The sequence below is a fragment of the Pempheris klunzingeri genome, chromosome 17, assembly GCF_042242105.1.
Source record: "Pempheris klunzingeri isolate RE-2024b chromosome 17, fPemKlu1.hap1, whole genome shotgun sequence".
NCBI lineage: Eukaryota > Metazoa > Chordata > Actinopteri > Acropomatiformes > Pempheridae > Pempheris > Pempheris klunzingeri.
In genome coordinates this window covers 17,076,621-17,094,307 of record NC_092028.1, presented here as the reverse complement: position 1 = coordinate 17,094,307, position 17,687 = coordinate 17,076,621, and the positions used below count along the sequence as shown (strand labels likewise).

At 43.7% G+C, this 17,687-nt stretch overlaps 1 protein-coding gene across 4 annotated transcripts in view; it reads left to right on the top strand.

Moving 5' to 3' along the window:
- crebbpb (CREB binding protein b) overlaps positions 1-17,687 on the top strand; it is a 33,014-nt gene that overhangs the window by 11,846 nt on the left and 3,481 nt on the right. The window contains exons 3-30 of one of the 4 annotated variants that reach the window (XM_070848677.1): positions 3,120-3,287; positions 4,934-5,186; positions 6,440-6,553; positions 7,336-7,575; positions 7,699-7,798; positions 8,133-8,270; positions 8,400-8,517; positions 8,651-8,825; positions 8,982-9,044; positions 9,343-9,464; positions 10,023-10,211; positions 10,364-10,759; positions 11,014-11,187; positions 11,395-11,572; positions 11,880-11,998; positions 12,088-12,327; positions 12,489-12,577; positions 13,610-13,690; positions 13,843-13,899; positions 14,000-14,077; positions 14,237-14,304; positions 14,431-14,581; positions 15,074-15,220; positions 15,317-15,430; positions 15,526-15,691; positions 16,472-16,639; positions 16,896-17,057; positions 17,390-17,671. In XM_070848677.1, the coding sequence (XP_070704778.1) occupies positions 3,120-3,287; positions 4,934-5,186; positions 6,440-6,553; positions 7,336-7,575; positions 7,699-7,798; positions 8,133-8,270; positions 8,400-8,517; positions 8,651-8,825; positions 8,982-9,044; positions 9,343-9,464; positions 10,023-10,211; positions 10,364-10,759; positions 11,014-11,187; positions 11,395-11,572; positions 11,880-11,998; positions 12,088-12,327; positions 12,489-12,577; positions 13,610-13,690; positions 13,843-13,899; positions 14,000-14,077; positions 14,237-14,304; positions 14,431-14,581; positions 15,074-15,220; positions 15,317-15,430; positions 15,526-15,691; positions 16,472-16,639; positions 16,896-17,057; positions 17,390-17,671 (4,350 nt within the window). Of the gene's footprint in view, positions 1-3,119; positions 3,288-4,933; positions 5,187-6,439; positions 6,554-7,335; positions 7,576-7,698; positions 7,799-8,132; positions 8,271-8,399; positions 8,518-8,650; positions 8,826-8,981; positions 9,045-9,342; positions 9,465-10,022; positions 10,212-10,360; positions 10,760-11,013; positions 11,188-11,394; positions 11,573-11,879; positions 11,999-12,087; positions 12,328-12,488; positions 12,578-13,579; positions 13,691-13,842; positions 13,900-13,999; positions 14,078-14,236; positions 14,305-14,430; positions 14,582-15,073; positions 15,221-15,316; positions 15,431-15,525; positions 15,692-16,471; positions 16,640-16,895; positions 17,058-17,389; positions 17,672-17,687 lie in introns of all 4 variants that reach the window. The other 3 variants (XM_070848676.1, XM_070848679.1, XM_070848678.1) reach the window with 3 other exon arrangements.

The following is a 17,687-nucleotide window of genomic DNA, read 5'->3' as shown; positions in this document are numbered from 1 at the left end:
ATGACTATATTTCCTTACATTTTGGTACAAAAACTAATTGCTTTACGTGTGTTCATGTATTGATGAGTTATTTTATATTCCATGCAATGCTGAATCAAATGCCTCTACATGGTATTGAGATGGCAGGATTGTGTTTGAGGAGGAGATGAGGAAAGTGGAAGACAGGATTTGAGCCTGGTTGTGAGTAGTGTATGTATGTTAGCCTGTGGTTGGAAGATTCTGGCACACGTCATATTTACCTTGCATAGCTACCATCAGAGAAACATGCTGTGAGAAATGAGACAGTGATGCATTTCTGGCTTTCCTATCACTTTGGAAGAAGTCACACAGAGTATATGTCAATGCACAAATGAGACCCTTTTAAAATCATTAATTCAGCTTACATTTGAGGTGGTTTCCTTTTATTCATTGGGGCTTCCATCACTCTTTTTCAGCTGGATTGTTACGTAGTACATTTACATTGGAAAAGCTGAAAAAGATGAATGGATATATACAAATGTATACAAATATAACTATTTGTAATCGTTAAGGGGACTGTTGGATCAAATAGGAACATAATCGGACTAATTAATTTGCAGCTATGTCAGGTAACCTGCTGAGCTTACCTGAGCACCTGCTTGATCTGCTGTTGGCTTGCAGGCAATAGATTCTCATTATAAGTTATGGTTAATTTCTTCTTGTTGCATGTTTTGTCTCCGCGTGTATTGGCCAAGTGCTAGGGATGTGCAAAGGATGGAGCGGTGCAAGCTTTCACTATTGCCTAATGAAGCGTAATGGCTTCACAGTTAGATGTCTGTCACTGTTTTGTTTAAGAACACTTTGGATGCCAGAAGCAAATTAATACTCCAAAAGGAAAGGAGTTATGTACATTTACAATAGTTAGTTTGATCTGTTTGGTCTAGTTTTACTTTCCAGACTTCATAGTATGAACCCTGTTTAACCACAAATAACACAAGAGCTGCCATGTGTTATAACATGTATAACAAAACGTAGTGTCTCTCCTCAGTGTTGGTTGACAATCAGCAAAATCATACATTACTAGTTACAATATAGAAAGGTTTGTGGTTGAAAGGATGCTCCGTTTTGACAGACAGTCTGGTTAATCCACTAGATCGTAGGAGGTTAAACTCCTGGTCCGTCACCTCAAACTCTTCATGATGGTTTTGGCCATGTTCAGACGTACAACAGCGACATATCAAAAACATCAGACCAGTGGCACAATTTATCTTGGGGCCAAAAGTTCATAAAGACGTTGCTTTTTCGTCTTTGATGTCATCTCCACCTATTGTGGGACAGAAATCACTGAGCCACTGGTTAGGGAACGTGAGCTGTGGTTAAACTGTCATGAGACTGATTAGTTTTACTCTGCTCATGATGTGTTGCTTCAATTGCAATAGTACTTCCCTGTTTGCTTCAATGCAAGGTTACGTCACTTAGATGCTTTTCCTGTAAATAGGATATTAGTCTCCTTCAGATCTAAGTTAACCAGGAGGCGTCCTTCTCTGATCATTAAAGGTGTTTTTGTAATCCCACATACTGATTAAATGGAAATGATGAAGTAATTTAAGAATCGATTAATCGGGTTTAGTAATTTTTCATTTCCAGTTTTCTCAAATATGAATATGTTCTGGTTACTTTACTCCTATGATAGTAAACTGATTATCTTTGGGTAGAAAAAGACAGTTTACTACATTATCTTGGGCTTCAGGAGACACTAATCGGCACTTATTTTATAAACCAAACAACTAATCTATTAATTGAGAAAATAATTGACGGATCAATGGACAGTGAAAATAATTGTTAGGAGTTCAAGTAAAGTAGAACCTGATTCTTTTCTGGTTTCAGATGTTTTTGCTGAATGCTTCTTGGTTTTTCCTTCGCTTGCTTTTCCACCACTCAGCTCTTTATTTTCTAGTTTTCACCCATATCCCACCAACTGTTTCATTTTTCTTCTCTCTTTTCTCTCTGGCATATGCTGCCTCTCTCTGGGCCCTTGGTCTTTCATAATGGAGCGGTAAATCAGGTTTAGAGGAGCTGGTTTATGTGTTGTTGTTGGTGGTGGTGGTGGTGGGGGAGGCAGGGTAGAGGGGGACATGCCAAGAGGAGGGAAAACACTGGAGGCATCCTGTGCAACAGTGCCGTCTTCTAGCCTGGTGACACTCCTCCGTAATAAGCACAGATCATCGAGTGAGAGAACCGGTGTGTGAGAGGAGGAGGAGGAGGAGGGGGAGGAGGAGGCCGTACTCATGTGGGAATGGGAGGAAGGCAGCAGGCAAGCATCTGTGTGTTTCTGTGCAGCGGAGGGGGAGGGGCAGGCAGCAGCGCAGTGCTCTGCTCAGCTGTTAAGCAAGCTGGTCTCTCTCTGTGCGTTTCCTCCCGTTCCTCCTCTCTCTCTCTCTCTCTCTCTCTCTCTCTCTCTCTCTCTCTCTCTCTCTCTCTCTCTCTCTCTCTCTCTCTCTCTCTCTCTCTCTCTCTCTGCCTCTCTGCTGGGCTGGGCTTGCTCTGACTGCCTGAGCACTACTGGCAGTGGGGAACCTCCGCGAAGCAAAGCAGACTGCCGCTTGGGCCACCGTGGAGAGAGGCAGAGGCAGCATACAGATGCACGCTGAGGGCCAATCGGACAGATGGGAATACATGACTTCTAAGGACCTAACAAGAAAGCTGACTACTCTCTCTCTGAGGCCCATTATGGGATATAAATGCTACATTACCACAGCTTTTGTTGCAACTTGACAATTTTACTTGAAGCGAACAGTCAGTAGTTTTAAGCTGTAATGTTTTTGAGAGCAGTTCCCCTTTTTGATACTTGCGTGTGACCTCAAAGCACAAGATCCCCCCGATGAAGACATGATGGATGAAAACATTTGGGGATTACGTGCAACATCCATTTTTGTTTGTTTGTTTTTGATTGACCTGTGCTAAAGCTCACACTGTTCTTCTCCTTGCGTTGTGCATTGTTCACCTGTGCATTCTCAAAGTTAGAACCTATTCCATATGCACTCACACTTTCAGTGGCATTCAGACTTTCAGTGCAGAGGTGAATGATGGATCCACTGTGACGGCATGCTGTACGATATGCAAATATTCTGACCACCCTCTGCCCTGATTGTCTGCTGTAGATGGGGATGTCAGGAGCTCCATTTGGCCAGCAGTATGGTCAGGCTGGCGTACAGCAGATGGGGGCAGCGGGGGTCAACGCTCAACAACTCCAGAACAAGACAGCCCTCTCCAACAACCTGCCCCAATTCCCTGCTGAGCTGAAAGGAGCTGGGAGCGTGCCAAACATGGTGAGTGTTACTTGAATCTTATAAAGTAGGTGGATATCTGTCCCAGCCCTTATTTGTTATACTGGTTATTCAGGAGAGAACATATTCTTTACATTAATTTGTATCAACAGTGTCAATGTGTCGATCGTGTCAGTGAATGGAAGATGAAGTTGTAAAACAAGAACATGACTGGGACATTGTAATTACACTGCTGCTGTACAGTGTACCCGTAGTGAGCACATTCTTTTTCCAACAGTTTTTCTTAGAAATGGATATGATATTCTTTAGACTTTCTTCTTGTTTCATCAGTGTCTTCACACCGTCTTCCTCTAAAGACGTGAGCACACAGTCTGCAGTCATTGAAGTATGCATACCAGCTTCGCTCCTGGCCTCACACTTTCATGAAGAGAGTTGTCATAGAAGTCTTAGAGGAGCATTTTCTTGCTACCACAAAGGAGCCTTTGCTTTATTTCTAATACTTAACACATAGCGTACACAGTTTTGAAAAGACTGCCATCTCATCTTGGTAAACAATTGGCAAATACAGCAGTAGTTTAGATTTTAACTTGGCTATTATCCTTGTCATCCTCATGTCTATAAGGTTTACTATGGTTCCTGCCCAAACTTTAGCCGAACATTTGATCTGCGCCGGCCGCAGCAGCAGCAGCAGCAGCAGCAGCAGCAGCAGTTGCTGATCTCCATTAGTGTCTTCACTGGATCTGTTGAGCCGCAGCACTCCTGTCTCCTCAGAAGTACAATACACAATATAGTCATGCACATAATTTGGAAGAAAATAGGCTTGAAGTGCATGTAAAGCATGAGCGTTGTTGGTATGATACAGGCAACTTAAAATGTGGCTAAAGCGCATGTGGAGTTGACAGGGTGTAAGCCTAGACTGTAATTTCCACCATGACAGAGATTAAAATAAATTGCTACCAAACTAAAATGATGCACATAAGCAAATGAGCTGAGAAGAAATACTGTAGCATAATTAAGCTTTCCATGTCATACAGGCACCTAAGAGTTAAACGATATTTGAACATTTTGTAGTGTCGCTACATTCACACGCGTCTAAGCTTCCCACAGCCCACACACATGGTCTGCATACTGCTTGTCCGTTTGCTTCAACCATATATGTAGATTGCTTCCTTACTTTGAAAAACAAAACAAAATGGAAAACTGCATTAGGAACAACACATTTGTTTAAGGCTGTCCATTTTTGCGCCAACTGTTGAGGGCAGAGTCAGATTCTTTCGAGGCACAAAGTGAACAGAGCCCGGTGCTATGCAAATCTGTTTGAGGAACAGGAAATTGACTTGCTAGAGGAAGGAAATGTAATTCCTTCCAGTTTAGAGAAAGTAGATTGCTTCCTTAATTTTGAATTCCTGAATCGTTGGGCTTAATTAAAGAGTTTGGTCTAGACCTGCTCTTTATTGAAAGCATCTTGAGATAACACTGTTGTGAATTGGTGCTGTATAAGTAAAGATTGATTGATCGATTGATTTTCCAGGGTAGTAATAATACAAATGATGAAAAAAGAATAATACAGCATTGCAAATACCTTGAAATATACAAAGTGACAGATTAAATTTAACCGCTGATACCTAATATTTTGTCTGATTCTCTGATCTGTGCCTAACCTGTCGGTGTATTGGCATCTTTTCCAGTCCCAGATGCAGCAGCAGGTAGCCTCGGTGGGCATGGTCCCCGGGGCTGGAGGTGTCTCAGCGGGCCCAACGGCCGACCCCGAGAAGCGCAAACTCATTCAGCAGCAGCTGGTCCTGTTGCTCCACGCACATAAGTGCCAGCGGCGGGAGCAGGCCAACGGGGAGGTGAGGGCCTGCACTCTGCCCCACTGCCGCACCATGAAGAACGTCCTCAACCACATGACCCACTGCCAGGCTGGCAAGTCCTGCCAGGGTAAGTGAAAGTTTTCTGGGTTTGAGATCTAGCCTGATTCCAAATAATACATTTCTGGCTGTCTCCTGTGACCACAGGGTGTTAAATGGACGTGTTAATGTGCTAACAGGACGCTTATCGTAGCTTTTCTGTGACTGTGATGTTACACATTAATCTTTAGATTATTAATCGTAAGAATCGAACAAGAATCTGCCCAAGAAATTGACCTAGTTATAATTTCTATACAGATGGATTAACTGTGTGTTATGAGCAACAATAACCAGAATCTGTGATGAAGGCACATTAGCTTTACATTAACTTTAGATTTTGATGTCTAGTTGTAGTTTTTAGTCCATGGATGCTGTCAAAAGTGCCTGTCGCTTTAAGTTCTTCGTAATATCTGCGCCAATGTCGTCCTTAGCGAAATTATTTATCGATTTGTGTGTGGCTGAAGTTGCATGAACTTTACATCCCTATTTAACACTAAATAACTTAAGTGCTTTGTTGTTGACCTACAAGACAGATGCTGTGCAACAACAGTTATTATGATTAGATTGCTGATTTAACAAAAAAAAGGAACTTTCTTGACTGTCGAACCACTAATTAATAATCAGTGAGATGCCGTGTGAGTGCTGTGCTTTTTAATCACGTAAGCTGCATTGTTTCTCACAATGTAAAGCAATAAGCTGTTGTTGGCTCTTGTGTTTTATTGCTCAAATGAAGCCAATCTACCGCCTGATTCGCTAAGCCCCAAATGCCCCAGTGACCGACATCAGCAAACGTGGATTTAATCTTTTTTAAAACTGCTGTCATGATGCTTGTACTCCATTTCCTCGTCTACGCTGGCGGCAAGCAGCTTCGCTCCGACAGTTGTGGTTAATAAGCAGGTCGTCCAAGGTTGATGACCTTTGAACTCTGATATTCATACTGTTTATACGCTTAAAGTAAATGAAATGATGCCTGTGTGGTTGTACAACATGTACAATTGCTTCTGCAAAGCTATTTGCACGTTGTTATGTTGCAATTGAGGCTTTTCTTTTTCCTTTTTTCCTTTTTTACTGCGCTGTATTTTAACTTGACATGTCGCTGGGTTTGAGCTCTTTCTCTGGCCACTTTATAGTATCTTTCTTCACTCAGTCAACACTTGTGCTAGTGTTCACTGAAGTAGTGTTTGAATTCATTGTTTTCTTAGACTTTTAAAATGACAGATACTGCTGAATTACTTGTCAGCACGCCTCAATCTATGTCTCTCTTTCAATTTTATTTCTCCCCAGTGGCTCACTGTGCATCATCCAGACAGATCATCTCCCACTGGAAGAACTGTACACGGCACGACTGTCCGGTCTGCCTGCCTTTGAAGAATGCTAGTGACAAGAGGAACCAGCAACGTGAGTGACTCCAGCAGCTCCCTTCCTCTGTTATTCATTTAGAAATGCAAAAGAGAATGCAAATGGTTAAGTTAAAAGCTAATAGAAAAGAATTCCTGATGGGTGCTTTTATATTTATGTCGTTTTGATTATGGTTTTGGTGAGGATGACAAGTCTTTGATAGCTTTTAAACTGTCCAAAAAAGCTGTTATCACTCAGCAGCGATCCTGAAGTCAGCGTGTGTGTGGTATGAAGTGGTGCCACCTGCAGGTTGTGTGTCCCTGCCACAGCTCTGCGCTGGCTGCGAGAGCGGACTCCTCTAGAAAGGCTGGGCCTGTAATGTGACACCCAGGGGAGGGGCTCCGTGGCTCTGCTATCTATGCTATCAGTGGGGGCAGGGTCTTGGGACAGCGTGCTCTCTGATTGGTTAAAAGGCTGCATGACAGATTTAAATCCCCCACAGAGGCAGCGTGCTCCATGTCAGCAATCAACACAGCAGGGAACAGTGCTAGGATTTTAGATGGAGGCCTTCCCAAGAAGACCTTCTTTTTTTTATGAGATTATGCAGAGATTTTTTTTTTTTTACACGGAAAAACAGCATTATAATATTTAATGACGTTTCAAAGATTATTTTTATTCTCTCTTCAATATGTGTTTGATTTATGTTCTCATGTGTTGACTGAGTGTAAATGATAAAGTGTATAGAAACACCAGAGGCAGCAGTTACTCCTCAATTATCACAAGCTTTTAATTAAATGCTTTATTTAAAACCACTTATTTATTTCTTCATCTTCTCCCTCCAGCCATGCTTAGTTCCCCTGGGGCTGGACTGCAGAACGCTATCAGTACGGTGGGGCCTGGCCAGCCCAGCGCCACAGCCATCAACAGTGCTGCGACACATATCGACCCCAGTTCCATGCAGAGGGCCTATGATGCCCTCGGCCTGCCGTACGGGAACCAGTCCTCTACTCCGGGCCAGGGTCCCACACAGCAAAACCCCCAGGGCTCCCAGCACCAGCAGCTGCGAAATATGAACCCTCTAGGTACGGGATGAACCGGACTTCACTGCCAATTACAGGATTATGCACAAGTGATAACACTACTATAAATCTGTTGCTAAGCCATTTTCTTGTAAACCCTTGTAATTGACAATGTGTGTTTATCAGGCACTAATCAGATGAACCAGATGGCAGGAGGCATGGGTGTCCCCTCTTCAGACCAGGCTGGCATGCACTCCGACTCCTCCCTACCATCCACACTCAACAAGTGAGCATTTTCATCCTTAATGTCAACCAAAATAAAGCACCCACAGAATGCATGCTTCTACAATTTGGTGTCATCTTATAAACGATGACATGATTTCCTGCGATGTAGCTGCCATTTAATTCATAGACTCAGACTCAGTATGCAGTACATCGTCTGCTGACAGATAATCACCCATGATCTCAATCTGTTGTCTGTCCCTTGGGTTCCTTTTTAGATATTTTAAGACTGAAATATTTTTGCCTAAACAAATGATCATATTGTGTTTAATTTAAACTTGTACGAAATTGTCATTATTTTGAACTTAAGTAATTTGCTGTATCTCTTTGTCTTACAGTCAGCTGATGCCTGATGGGTCAGTAGCGGGAGGCATGGGAAACCTGCCCACTGCCACCCCTCTGTCTGCCTCGGGCGTAAGGAAGGCCTGGCATGAACATGTCACTCAGGACCTGCGCACCCACCTGGTGCACAAACTGTAAGTCCAACAATGAAACTCATGTACTATAAATACTCGAGGGCTATCTTATGAAACCAGAAGAGGTTGAAAACACCAGGTTGTCATTAAGTTTTTTTTTTTTTTAATTCTTCTGTCATCTCTCTTTAGTGTACAAGCCATATTCCCCACCCCAGACCCTGCAGCACTGAAGGACCGGCGAATGGAGAACCTGGTGGCATATGCACGCAAGGTTGAGGGTGACATGTACGAGTCAGCTAACAGCAGGGTAATTAATATAATACACATCTGAGTTTCCACACCTTCCTCTTGTCTCTATAAGAGCAGAGACCAAGAAACGCATTCATTATTCTTTTTAAAATGTCTCTCGTGCCCTTTGTCTCCTCTCATCCTCTCACTAGGACGAGTATTACCACTTCCTGGCAGAGAAAATCTACAAAATCCAGAAAGAACTGGAGGAGAAGAGGCGCTCACGGCTCCAGAAACAGCCTGGCATGGTGGGCACAGCTGGGCCTCAGCAGCCTGGTATGGCTCAGCCCAACGCCATGGGCCCGGGACAGGCTGTCCGACCTCCCAGTTAGTAGCCAAACTCTACACTCTGGGTTTCAGAATACGAAAGGGGAATGACGCCTTAGGGTTTTTGAATATTATTTTCCTCTAAATGTTCTGCAAGTACAAAACATTTTTGTAACTGATTGAAACGCCTCTATAACACATTATTTTGTCTCTCAGATGGACCTGTGCCTATGCCCAACATGCCAAATCAGATAATGAACCGTATGCAGGTGCCCCAAGGTATGTGCCTGTCATGCTTTGCTTTCTGTGGAAAAAGCGCTCCATGTATTTTGATTTAACCTTCCTAGTTGTTAAGTTTGCTACTGGACATACCTTTAAATGCCGTAGAGTAACTTGGCAAGCATTTCAACGGCAAAGTGAATTTTAGTTTCCTGTGCACACCTGATTATATACGTTTAGGTGAGCTGTGAGCTGGTTCAGTGCCTCTGCCAGCACAGTAGGACATGGAATATTGAATTAGAACAACTCCCAAGTATAATAAACAGGCACATAATTGTAGGTGTGTCTGTTCCCACAGGAATCAATCAGTTTAACCCAATGGCAATGCAGAATGCGCAGATGTCTCAGGCGCCCATGGGAGCCCGCGCTCCCTCCCCTATGAACCATCCACCACAGATGAACATGAGCTCCGTCCCATCGGTGAGCTTTCTCTCCTCTGTCTCCCTCCTTTTTATGTTTTTCACTCTTCCTGTCTTATGAACAGTGTTTTCTCTCTTAAACCTGCTCTTAGAACCATTTTTAGATGTTTGAAATTATTCTTAAAAATGGAGCAAAAACTGAACTGGGGACAAAACAGAGTAATTTTGGCCCTTTCCTCCACTTTTTCGCTCCCCTTGACTGTGTTGACTGTCTCAGTCTTTGCCTGATTATTTCACAGTCCGTTACCATTTTGAGGCTAAAGCATCGATATGGTATGTGATGCCTGTGCTTGACACAGGTCCTGATCAAATGAAACCAAGGCAGAGCCCAAGGCCTGGCCTGCTGCTGTCTAATGCTCCTTGCTGGCATTAGATCTGTAGGCATGCTGTGTTTTGATTCTCCACACTTCATTTGTAAATTACAGCACAGGCCTATTGTAACGGTAGCATGTATGTGTGCTGAATTCCATTCACTTTGTTTATTTTACTTGGCAGACATTGAATACTAAAGGCCTGCTGCCATAATGATTGCATTTGTCTCATCTCCTCTCTTTTACAGATGGGAATGTCCCCGTCAAGGATGCCTCAGTCTCAAGGAATGATGGGTAGTCATGCTAATAACATGGTAGCTCAGCCAGCCAACCAGGGCCAGTTCCTGCCACAGGGCCAGTTCAGTGCACCTGCAGGTGGAGCGATGAATGTGAATGTAGGCTTGGGCCAGCCGTTAACACAGGCTGCCGTCACACAGGTGAGTAGACTTGTGCTGTGCTGAGAGAAATGCTGACATTTTGTGTTTTTGTACTAGTGCTCCTTGCATTTTTTGGCCTGAACACAGCGTTTGGAGTGTCACCATTTGAGCTGCTATATAAATAGTTTGTGCATCTCTTTTTGTACCAGCAGCCGCAGAATTCTAACCTCTCTATGAATGCACTGGGATCCCTTGGCTCCCAGCTGCCGTGTGGCCCTGCAGCCCAACCCTCCCTGGGCGCCACGCCTCCACCCAATGCCTCTGTCAGCCTGCAGCCTCAGCAGCAGCAGCAGCAGCAGCAGCAGCTGCAGCAGCAGCACCAAGCTTCTGCACAGGCCCAGGTGCAACCGCAGCCCTCAACCCCTGCCTCCACGGGTGGGCCCTCCTCCACCCCAACCCATATACCTAGTAGCCTCCCTCGCCCTCCCTCCGCCATGGGCACACCTCCTGACCCCTCCCAGCCGCTCACACCCCTGCAGCCCCAGGCAGAACTCCCTAGCCAGATGCAGCAGCCCACCTCAGTGCAGGCACAGCACCCCAGCACGCCGGTGAGCAGCTAGTTCTTACTGAAACTATTGCTTTTGTATCGCTCATGCCTTTGCCAACTCCTGTTAAAGCTGAAAGCTTTTCAAACCAAACCAACCAATTACTTTTTAAAGGAATATTAAAGATTCCAGATATCTAAGACTTTGTTCAGAGTGAGTCACCAACTGTCAATCCTTTATTTGCTAAAAGCCAGTATGACTTAATGTATAAATTATCAGCATTGTGATCAGAATGTCTCCTCCTCCTCTCCTTCAAGTTGTCCCAGGCAGCAGCGAGTATAGATAACAGAGTGCCCACCCCAGCCTCTGTGGCTGAGCTGAGCTCTCAGCAGACCCTGCCAGATATGAGCGGCACTGAAGCCAAACCTGAAGTAAAGGAAGAAGTAGATGACAGCAGCTCTGGGAAGAAGCAGACTGACGTAAAGATGGAGGTATGTTCATGAATTTACTAGATCATTTAGGAATTAGTACGTAATAAAGGCATGGTTGAGAGCAATATGGTTACTATTGCAAACTCTATCAATATTATATTTCTCCCCTAAAGGAATGTGTTTTGCTTCCCATTAAAAACATTAAATACATGATGGTTTCTGGACTCGACCGTAGGACAGCTGGTTGATCATGCTGTGTTCATATAGCAGGATGATGAAACCAAACCCCAGTTGGTGAAGAAGGAGGAGCCAGAGACAGTAGAGCCAAAGCAAGAACCAATGGAAACGGAGGAGAAGAAGCCGGAGATGAAGGCAGAACCCAAAGAAGAGGAGGAAAGTGGGGCCAACAGCACAACCACCTCCACCACCCAGAACCGCAAAAAAAGTAAGAACACTGATCTTGTTTGTATATAAGTGTGAAACAACATATTGTGGTATGATATTTGGGGATAGAAAAATGAGAAGATGTGCGTCATGGAGCAATATCAGTTAGATATGTTCATTTTAGCTCGTTTTGCGTCGTCTCCTGACACCCCAGTATGCAAAGTCTGTGCTGATGATCATTTATCACAATGGATGGGGCTTCTCACAGCCCATTTCTACAGTTTATTTTGAATGACAGTCTTGTATTTGCAGGCACTGGTATGTTTGTTTGCTTTTGGTTTCTTATGCGATTATTATTGTCTGTCCAGTTTTCAAGCCGGAGGAGCTGCGACAAGCTCTAATGCCGACACTTGAGGCCCTCTACAGGCAAGACCCAGAGTCACTGCCCTTCAGACAGCCTGTAGATCCGATGCTACTGGGCATCCCCGTGAGTATCCATAATCATACACACACATCATTTCCGATATTACAAGACTCTTTGCTTATCACTGCAAACGTCTCTCTACTGCTGCACAGGACTACTTTGAAATTGTGAAGAATCCCATTGACTTATCCACCATCAAGCGCAAGCTGGATACGGGTCAGTACCAGGAGCCGTGGCAGTATGTGGACGATGTGTGGCTCATGTTCAACAATGCCTGGCTGTACAACCGGAAAACATCCCGTGTCTACAAGTACTGCACCAAACTGGCGGAGGTGTTCGAAGCAGAGATTGATCCTGTCATGCAGGGCCTGGGCTACTGTTGTGGCAGGAAGGTGAGAGGCCGTACGGGATGGGAATCGAACACAAAGACTGTACTTTTTGCTATTTTTACCTCAGTTCACTTCGTCGTTACCTGTATGTAACCGCTGAATTGAGTACAACAATGAGTGTAACAATGACATGGATTGATAATGCCTCTATGGTGTTTCCACAGTTCGAGTTCTCACCCCAGACACTGTGTTGCTATGGCAAACAGTTGTGTACCATCTCCAGGGATGGCACCTACTACAGCTACCAGAACAGGTAAAACTTTGCTAATTCTGAGCGGTAGAGATGGGTAAACGGTGAAGGAAGGGTTATGAAAAGAAGGTGTGCAAAGATAAAACATGGTCAAAGGTACCACTTCACACACAAGCGTGCTCGTGAATACAGCCGTAAGGACCTCATTCATATGAGAATCTATAGGAGTGTCAAAGACACCGCTGAGAGTTGTATAGTTGTCTATTGTGGCCAAGCAGAATGAGCATGATGGGGTCCGGTGTTGTCTTCATATGTGCGCTGTACCAAAACCTCCCCCTGCTGTGCAGAATCTGCTACCGCACCTGAGCATCAGTCCAACGCAACACCATTCAGTTATTGCAGATACTCGCTACTAAACTCTTTGAGGTTTAACTTGATAAACTAGACTAAAAAGTCCATGTTTGTGAGAATTTAATGGATTTCTTGTCCAAGAAAGTTTTATCATTTGTCCGAATTTTGATCTAAATGGCTAAAGCATTAGGAGTTAAAGAAACTTAACTTAAGTAATTCAGTCAGATTTCCTACAAGACCTGCACATTTGTTTTTGCATCAGTCATTCTGTCTCCTCTGGCATGACCATTTATTTGGCTCCAAATGCATGTTGCTTATGATCTAAGCGATTGCAGTGACACTGTGTTTTCTTCTTATTTTCACACTTCAGCATGGACCTAGCTGGTGTAGCGTTCAGTAGTTTCTGTTTGAACGTTCATTTGTTGTTGACATTCATTTACCATCATTCATGTAGCGTTTTAGCATGTTTTCCCAATTTCTGTTCCAGTCTGAATGAGAGTGCCTGGATCATGACCATTTCAACTGTGACTAACCTGTACCTCTGCCTGTGTGTGTGTGTGTGTGTTTGTTTGTCTGTGTGTGTATGTGTGTGTCTCTGTGTCCTGTCTACTGCCCATGCTCTGTCCTCGGTTGTTTCCGTGTGCTCTGTTTACTCTGCATTCTGCCACCTGTGCGCCGGTTTGCCTGTGCTGCTACTGTGTGTGCTGGCTGCAGTTCACCCAAATATGGCCTTATTGCCGACAGGTATCACTTCTGTGAGAAGTGCTTCAATGAGATCCAGGGCAACAGTGTGACCCTGGGGGACGACCCGGCACAGCCACAGACGTAAGTTACCAGGTCGGGGTGGACGAACCCCACCGGATGATCACCTTGCGAGATCATTAGCTGTTTTTCTCTCTGACGTTTATTCTGTGAAAGAGTTTCTATCACAGAAGCCAACGTGAACTTGGTTGTCTCATTGTCTCTTTCTTGTGCAGCATGATATCAAAAGAGCAGTTTGAAAAGAAGAAAAATGACATGTTGGACTCTGAACCGTGAGTGACTTTAGTTTGACTCTTAAGTGTCAGTAATGATGCGTATTTATGTTTTTTTTGCAAGAACATCACAGAAAAAAGCAAATATTTGTCATTGCAGATTTGTTGAATGTAAAGACTGTGGACGAAAGATGCATCAGATCTGCGTGCTGCACTACGACGTCATTTGGCCGTCAGGGTTAGTCTCGCTTAACCTGTCGGACAACTATCCAGCTCTTAAAGCATATACAGTCCATGTTTGACCTTAACAGAATTGTCACTTGAATAACAGGAATTTATATTTGCTGGAGTTGCCCTTTGTTGACACTAAACCATAGTTTGATATTTGTTTTTTTAGCTTTATCTGTGACAACTGTCTGAAGAAGTCTGGCAAAACAAGAAAGGAGAACAAGTTTTCAGCCAAAAGTGAGTGATGTGTAACAGTAAAACAGTGACATTTAATTCATTTTTCCTTTTTGTTTAATCATTTAAAAGTCTCAATGTTCAAAACTTGAATTAGTATCAAACGTGTTCATGTTTGTATTTGTAAAGGGTTGCAGACTACACGGTTGGGGACGTATATCGAGGACAGAGTGAATAAGTACTTGAAAAGGCAGAACCACCCAGAGGCCGGTGAGGTGTTTGTGCGAGTGGTGGCCAGCTCTGACAAAACTGTGGAGATTAAGCCTGGCATGAAGTCTAGGTAAGGTTCTCACCTGCTGACACAGTGTGTCTCTCCTGATTTGCAGAAACAGAAGTTAAATCTGGAATAACAGTAGTTCTCGTAGTGTGGCTGCTCTCTTACTGCAAGCCCAGCTGGAAACTACACCGCATATCATTTCATAACTTTTCTCATCTGAGAAGGCGAGAAGTTCAGTGCTTTTTAAGAAAATGTGTCTTGCATTTTAGAGTCCTCAAAATGTGTGTAGAGTCCTCAAAAAATGAAGGTGTTTAATGGTGACAGAAGGATTTGGAAAAACATCACAAGGTTCTGATAAAGCCATGCTGTCACTTATAAGTATTTTTATCTCTAACCTACGTGAAAGATCTGACCATGACAGTTAACACTTCTTCTTCTTCTTCTTGGGTTCAAAATAATTCTTTTCCCATCCTCTACAAACAAAGTGGGAAATTGTCCCACGTTTTGTTAAAAAACAAAAGTGTAACTTGACTTTTGCTTCTCATGTTTCCACAGGTTTGTGGACTCAGGAGAGATGGTGGAGAGCTTCCCTTACAGAACCAAAGCACTTTTTGCATTTGAGGAAATAGACGGGGTGGACGTTTGTTTCTTCGGCATGCACGTCCAGGAGTACGGCTCAGAGTGCCCCTTTCCAAATACCAGGTAAAACTACAGCAAAAAAGAATGACGTGTTCTCAGTTTATTTTGGTATTTTGTATGTATTGCTCTTTGATTGAATTCTCCATATTTGCTTTGCAGACGGGTTTACATATCATACCTCGACAGTATTCACTTCTTCAAACCACGTTTGCTGAGGACTGCAGTGTACCACGAGATCTTAATAGGCTACCTGGAGTATGTGAAGAAACTGGGGTAGGTTAAAGAATGTTTTACACCCTTGTAGCTAATTCTGTATATATCATCATTTCTGCAAATGCTAAGTGGCCGATAATTCTTGTCGCCCTCAGGTTCGTGACAGGTCACATCTGGGCCTGCCCACCCAGTGAAGGAGATGACTACATTTTCCACTGCCACCCTCCTGACCAGAAGATCCCCAAGCCCAAAAGGCTCCAAGAGTGGTACAGAAAGATGCTGGACAAGGCTTTTGCAGAAAGGATCTTACACGATTACAAGGTTAGAAAAAGATCACATCGTTACGTCTTGGTGACTACAGTGGGATGCTCTGTCTGTGCAGATTTTCTCAGTTACAGTCAGCAATCTTGCCAATTCTAACTGTGCAGGGGGTAAGCAATGAGCTCTAATACAATAATTGGAGTACAGTACACTGATGTGAAAATTTTATACTAGAAAACTTCAGTCTAGACAATAATTTAGTTTCTTTGTTTACTGTCAATTCATATAATCATATTGCAACAGGATTCTCTCATAGAGGGATGCTGGTTCACAGTTACACGTCTGAATGATAAATGAGCTCTGACAAGATCTAATCTAATAGTCATTTGTTTAGAGAATCCATTTTTTCTGTTTGTGCTTGAACATAAAAAAGTCCAGTGGGAGAAGCATGGGCATTTTATATATCGATTGTGTTAAGTATCCCTTTGTCCATAACTCCTTTTTGTAAAGTCTTACTATGCTTCGACTCCTTTCTGTCTCTGCCAACTAGACGAATAGTATTTTTCAGCTTGTGTGTCCAGTCCACTAGTGTGCAGCATAGGTGGGGCTCCCCCTTGTGTTTGGTATATGTTACTGCACAAACTGATGGTAGCAATTTTAACCACAAATAAAATGTAGTTAAGTCATTATTTTCAGTATTAAGTTTAAATCAGTTGGTTCATTTCAATGGCACGATGATCTGAACATTTGAAGTTGTCATTTAAAAGCTGTGTGGAGTTCAACTTGCTCTCAGCCATGTTACAGCATTGCCTGATGGAAGTCTTGCATGTCTGTGTTCAGGACATTTTCAAGCAGGCAACAGAAGACAGGCTGACCAGCGCCTATGAGCTGCCGTATTTTGAGGGCGACTTTTGGCCTAATGTACTGGAGGAGAGCATCAAGGAGCTGGAGCAGGAGGAGGAGGAGAGGAAGAAGGAGGAGAACACGGCCTCCTCTGAGACGACAGAGGTGAGTTAGATGGATTGGCGGATTTAGCATTTTGAAATGGGATTTGCAAAAGGAATGCCATTGTCATGCCAAAATCAACATTCTGGTGCTTTGGCCTCTGTTTCACCCCAGAATTTATCATCCTCAAGTCCTCATTATATAAAAGCTTTCAGCAGTCGCTCAGGCATTGTTTAACCACTCGGCTTAATTGCATAACCTCATCTTGCCTGTTGTGCAATCTCTGCTTCTCTGAACACTCATGTCCATCTATTTCAAGGGAGCCCAAGCTGACAGCAAGAATGCCAAAAAGAAGAATAACAAGAAAACCAACAAAAACAAGAGCAGCGTCAGTCGAGCCAATAAGAAAAAGCCTGGGATGCCGAATGTAGCCAATGATCTGTCCCAGAAGCTCTACGCCACGATGGAGAAGCATAAGGAGGTGGGAAACCCTGCCAACTATAACAGATTTTTGTTAGGTTTTGTTTTTGTTATTTTTATTAACATGTCATTCACTTTAATTATTTTTAAGCCAAGCGGGTAGGTTAACATGGGTGATCAAATATTTGCACACAACATGTTCTGTCCCTTAATAGCATTATGTCTTAATGTACATCTTGTAGTGACATGAGTACGTGAACACACAGCAGGACCCACTGGGTCACGGAAGAGCATTGCAGATACTTGCATCCCATTTAGGAATTGCCTCCGGCATTGGATGGACTGACTGTCTTTACATGTAACCGACACACGTCTCCTACTTTTTATCATCAGGTGTTTTTTGTTATCCACCTCCATGCCGGGCCAGTCATTAACACCCTGCCACCCATCATGGACCCCGACCCCATGTTGACCTGTGACCTGATGGATGGCCGTGATGCCTTTCTGACTTTGGCCAGGGACAAGCACTGGGAGTTCAGCTCACTGAGACGGTGCAAATGGAGCACGATGTGCATGTTGGTAGAGCTGCACAATCAGGGCCAGGACCGCTTTGTGTACACCTGCAATGAGTGCAAGCATCACGTAGAGACTCGTTGGCACTGCACCGTCTGCGAGGTAGGGGAGACTGGCG